This window comes from Myotis brandtii, unplaced genomic scaffold (genome assembly GCF_000412655.1).
Source record: "Myotis brandtii unplaced genomic scaffold, ASM41265v1 scaffold952, whole genome shotgun sequence".
NCBI lineage: Eukaryota > Metazoa > Chordata > Mammalia > Chiroptera > Vespertilionidae > Myotis > Myotis brandtii.
Genome location: NW_005371930.1, coordinates 521,676 through 522,436, shown reverse-complemented (window position 1 = coordinate 522,436; position 761 = coordinate 521,676). Strand labels below are relative to the sequence as shown.

The window sequence follows — 761 nt, the reverse complement described above, 5'->3', positions numbered from 1 at the left end:
CCCCCCTGCGGCGGTTTCCTCCCCGCGTCCTAGGGGTGTCTGTGGGCGAGCGGTGGCGGGATGTCCTGCCCGTGACCCGGGAGCACAGCCGCGACCACATCCTGCTGTTCAACGACGCCCACTTCCTGATGGCCTCCCTGGGTGCGCGGGACGCCCAGACCACGCAGGAGCTGCTGACCAGCCTGCAGGAGGCCAGCGAGTACGCGGGGGCCAGGGCTCCGGGCGCTTCTGTGTGGGGAGGCCGGGGTGGGGTCCCGTTGTGAGCACAGCCGTGGGGATGCGTCCAGGGCTGCTCCCAGCTGTGAGCCCAGGTGGGCACCCTCCATCCTCCAGGTGGGCAGCCCTGGGTAGTGGGAGAGCCTCCTGTCACACGGGCAGCCTCCCCTAGGGATGTGGTGGAGTCCCCGAAGCACTTCTTTTTCCCGAGCCTCATTTCCCTGTGTGCAAACCGGGGACAGTGCTGCCGAGGCAGGCGGTGGGACAGCGACACGCCTCGTGCGGGTTCCCGGCACTGGTGGGGGCCACTGCCCGTCACGGTGGAGACCAGAGGGAGCCTGGGAGGCGGGGCCTCTGGGGCGGGGCCAGGAGATGCAGCCAGGCCGCCTCCGCCGGGAGGCTCTAGCCGGGGGGCGGTGTATGTGCCCCCTGTGGTCTGTCCTGAGGCCGGGTGGAGGGTGACCTTGGCCACCGCTTGAGCTGGTCACCACCACGGCCGCTTGCCCTGCCCCTCCGCCAGGCGAGGTGCCCAGCGACAGGGAGCT

General features: G+C 70.8%; 1 protein-coding gene across 1 annotated transcript in view; it reads left to right on the top strand.

The window, feature by feature from the left end:
* The window catches only part of LOC102257086 (tetratricopeptide repeat protein 38), a 9,107-nt gene extending 8,829 nt beyond the window's left edge, over positions 1–278 (top strand). Inside the window, exon 6 of the mRNA XM_014533175.1 lies at positions 34–278. Coding sequence (XP_014388661.1) covers positions 34–263 — 230 coding nt within the window. The 3' untranslated portion in view covers positions 264–278. The remainder of the gene's footprint in view (positions 1–33) is intronic.
* Positions 279–761: the final 483 nt, after the last annotated feature.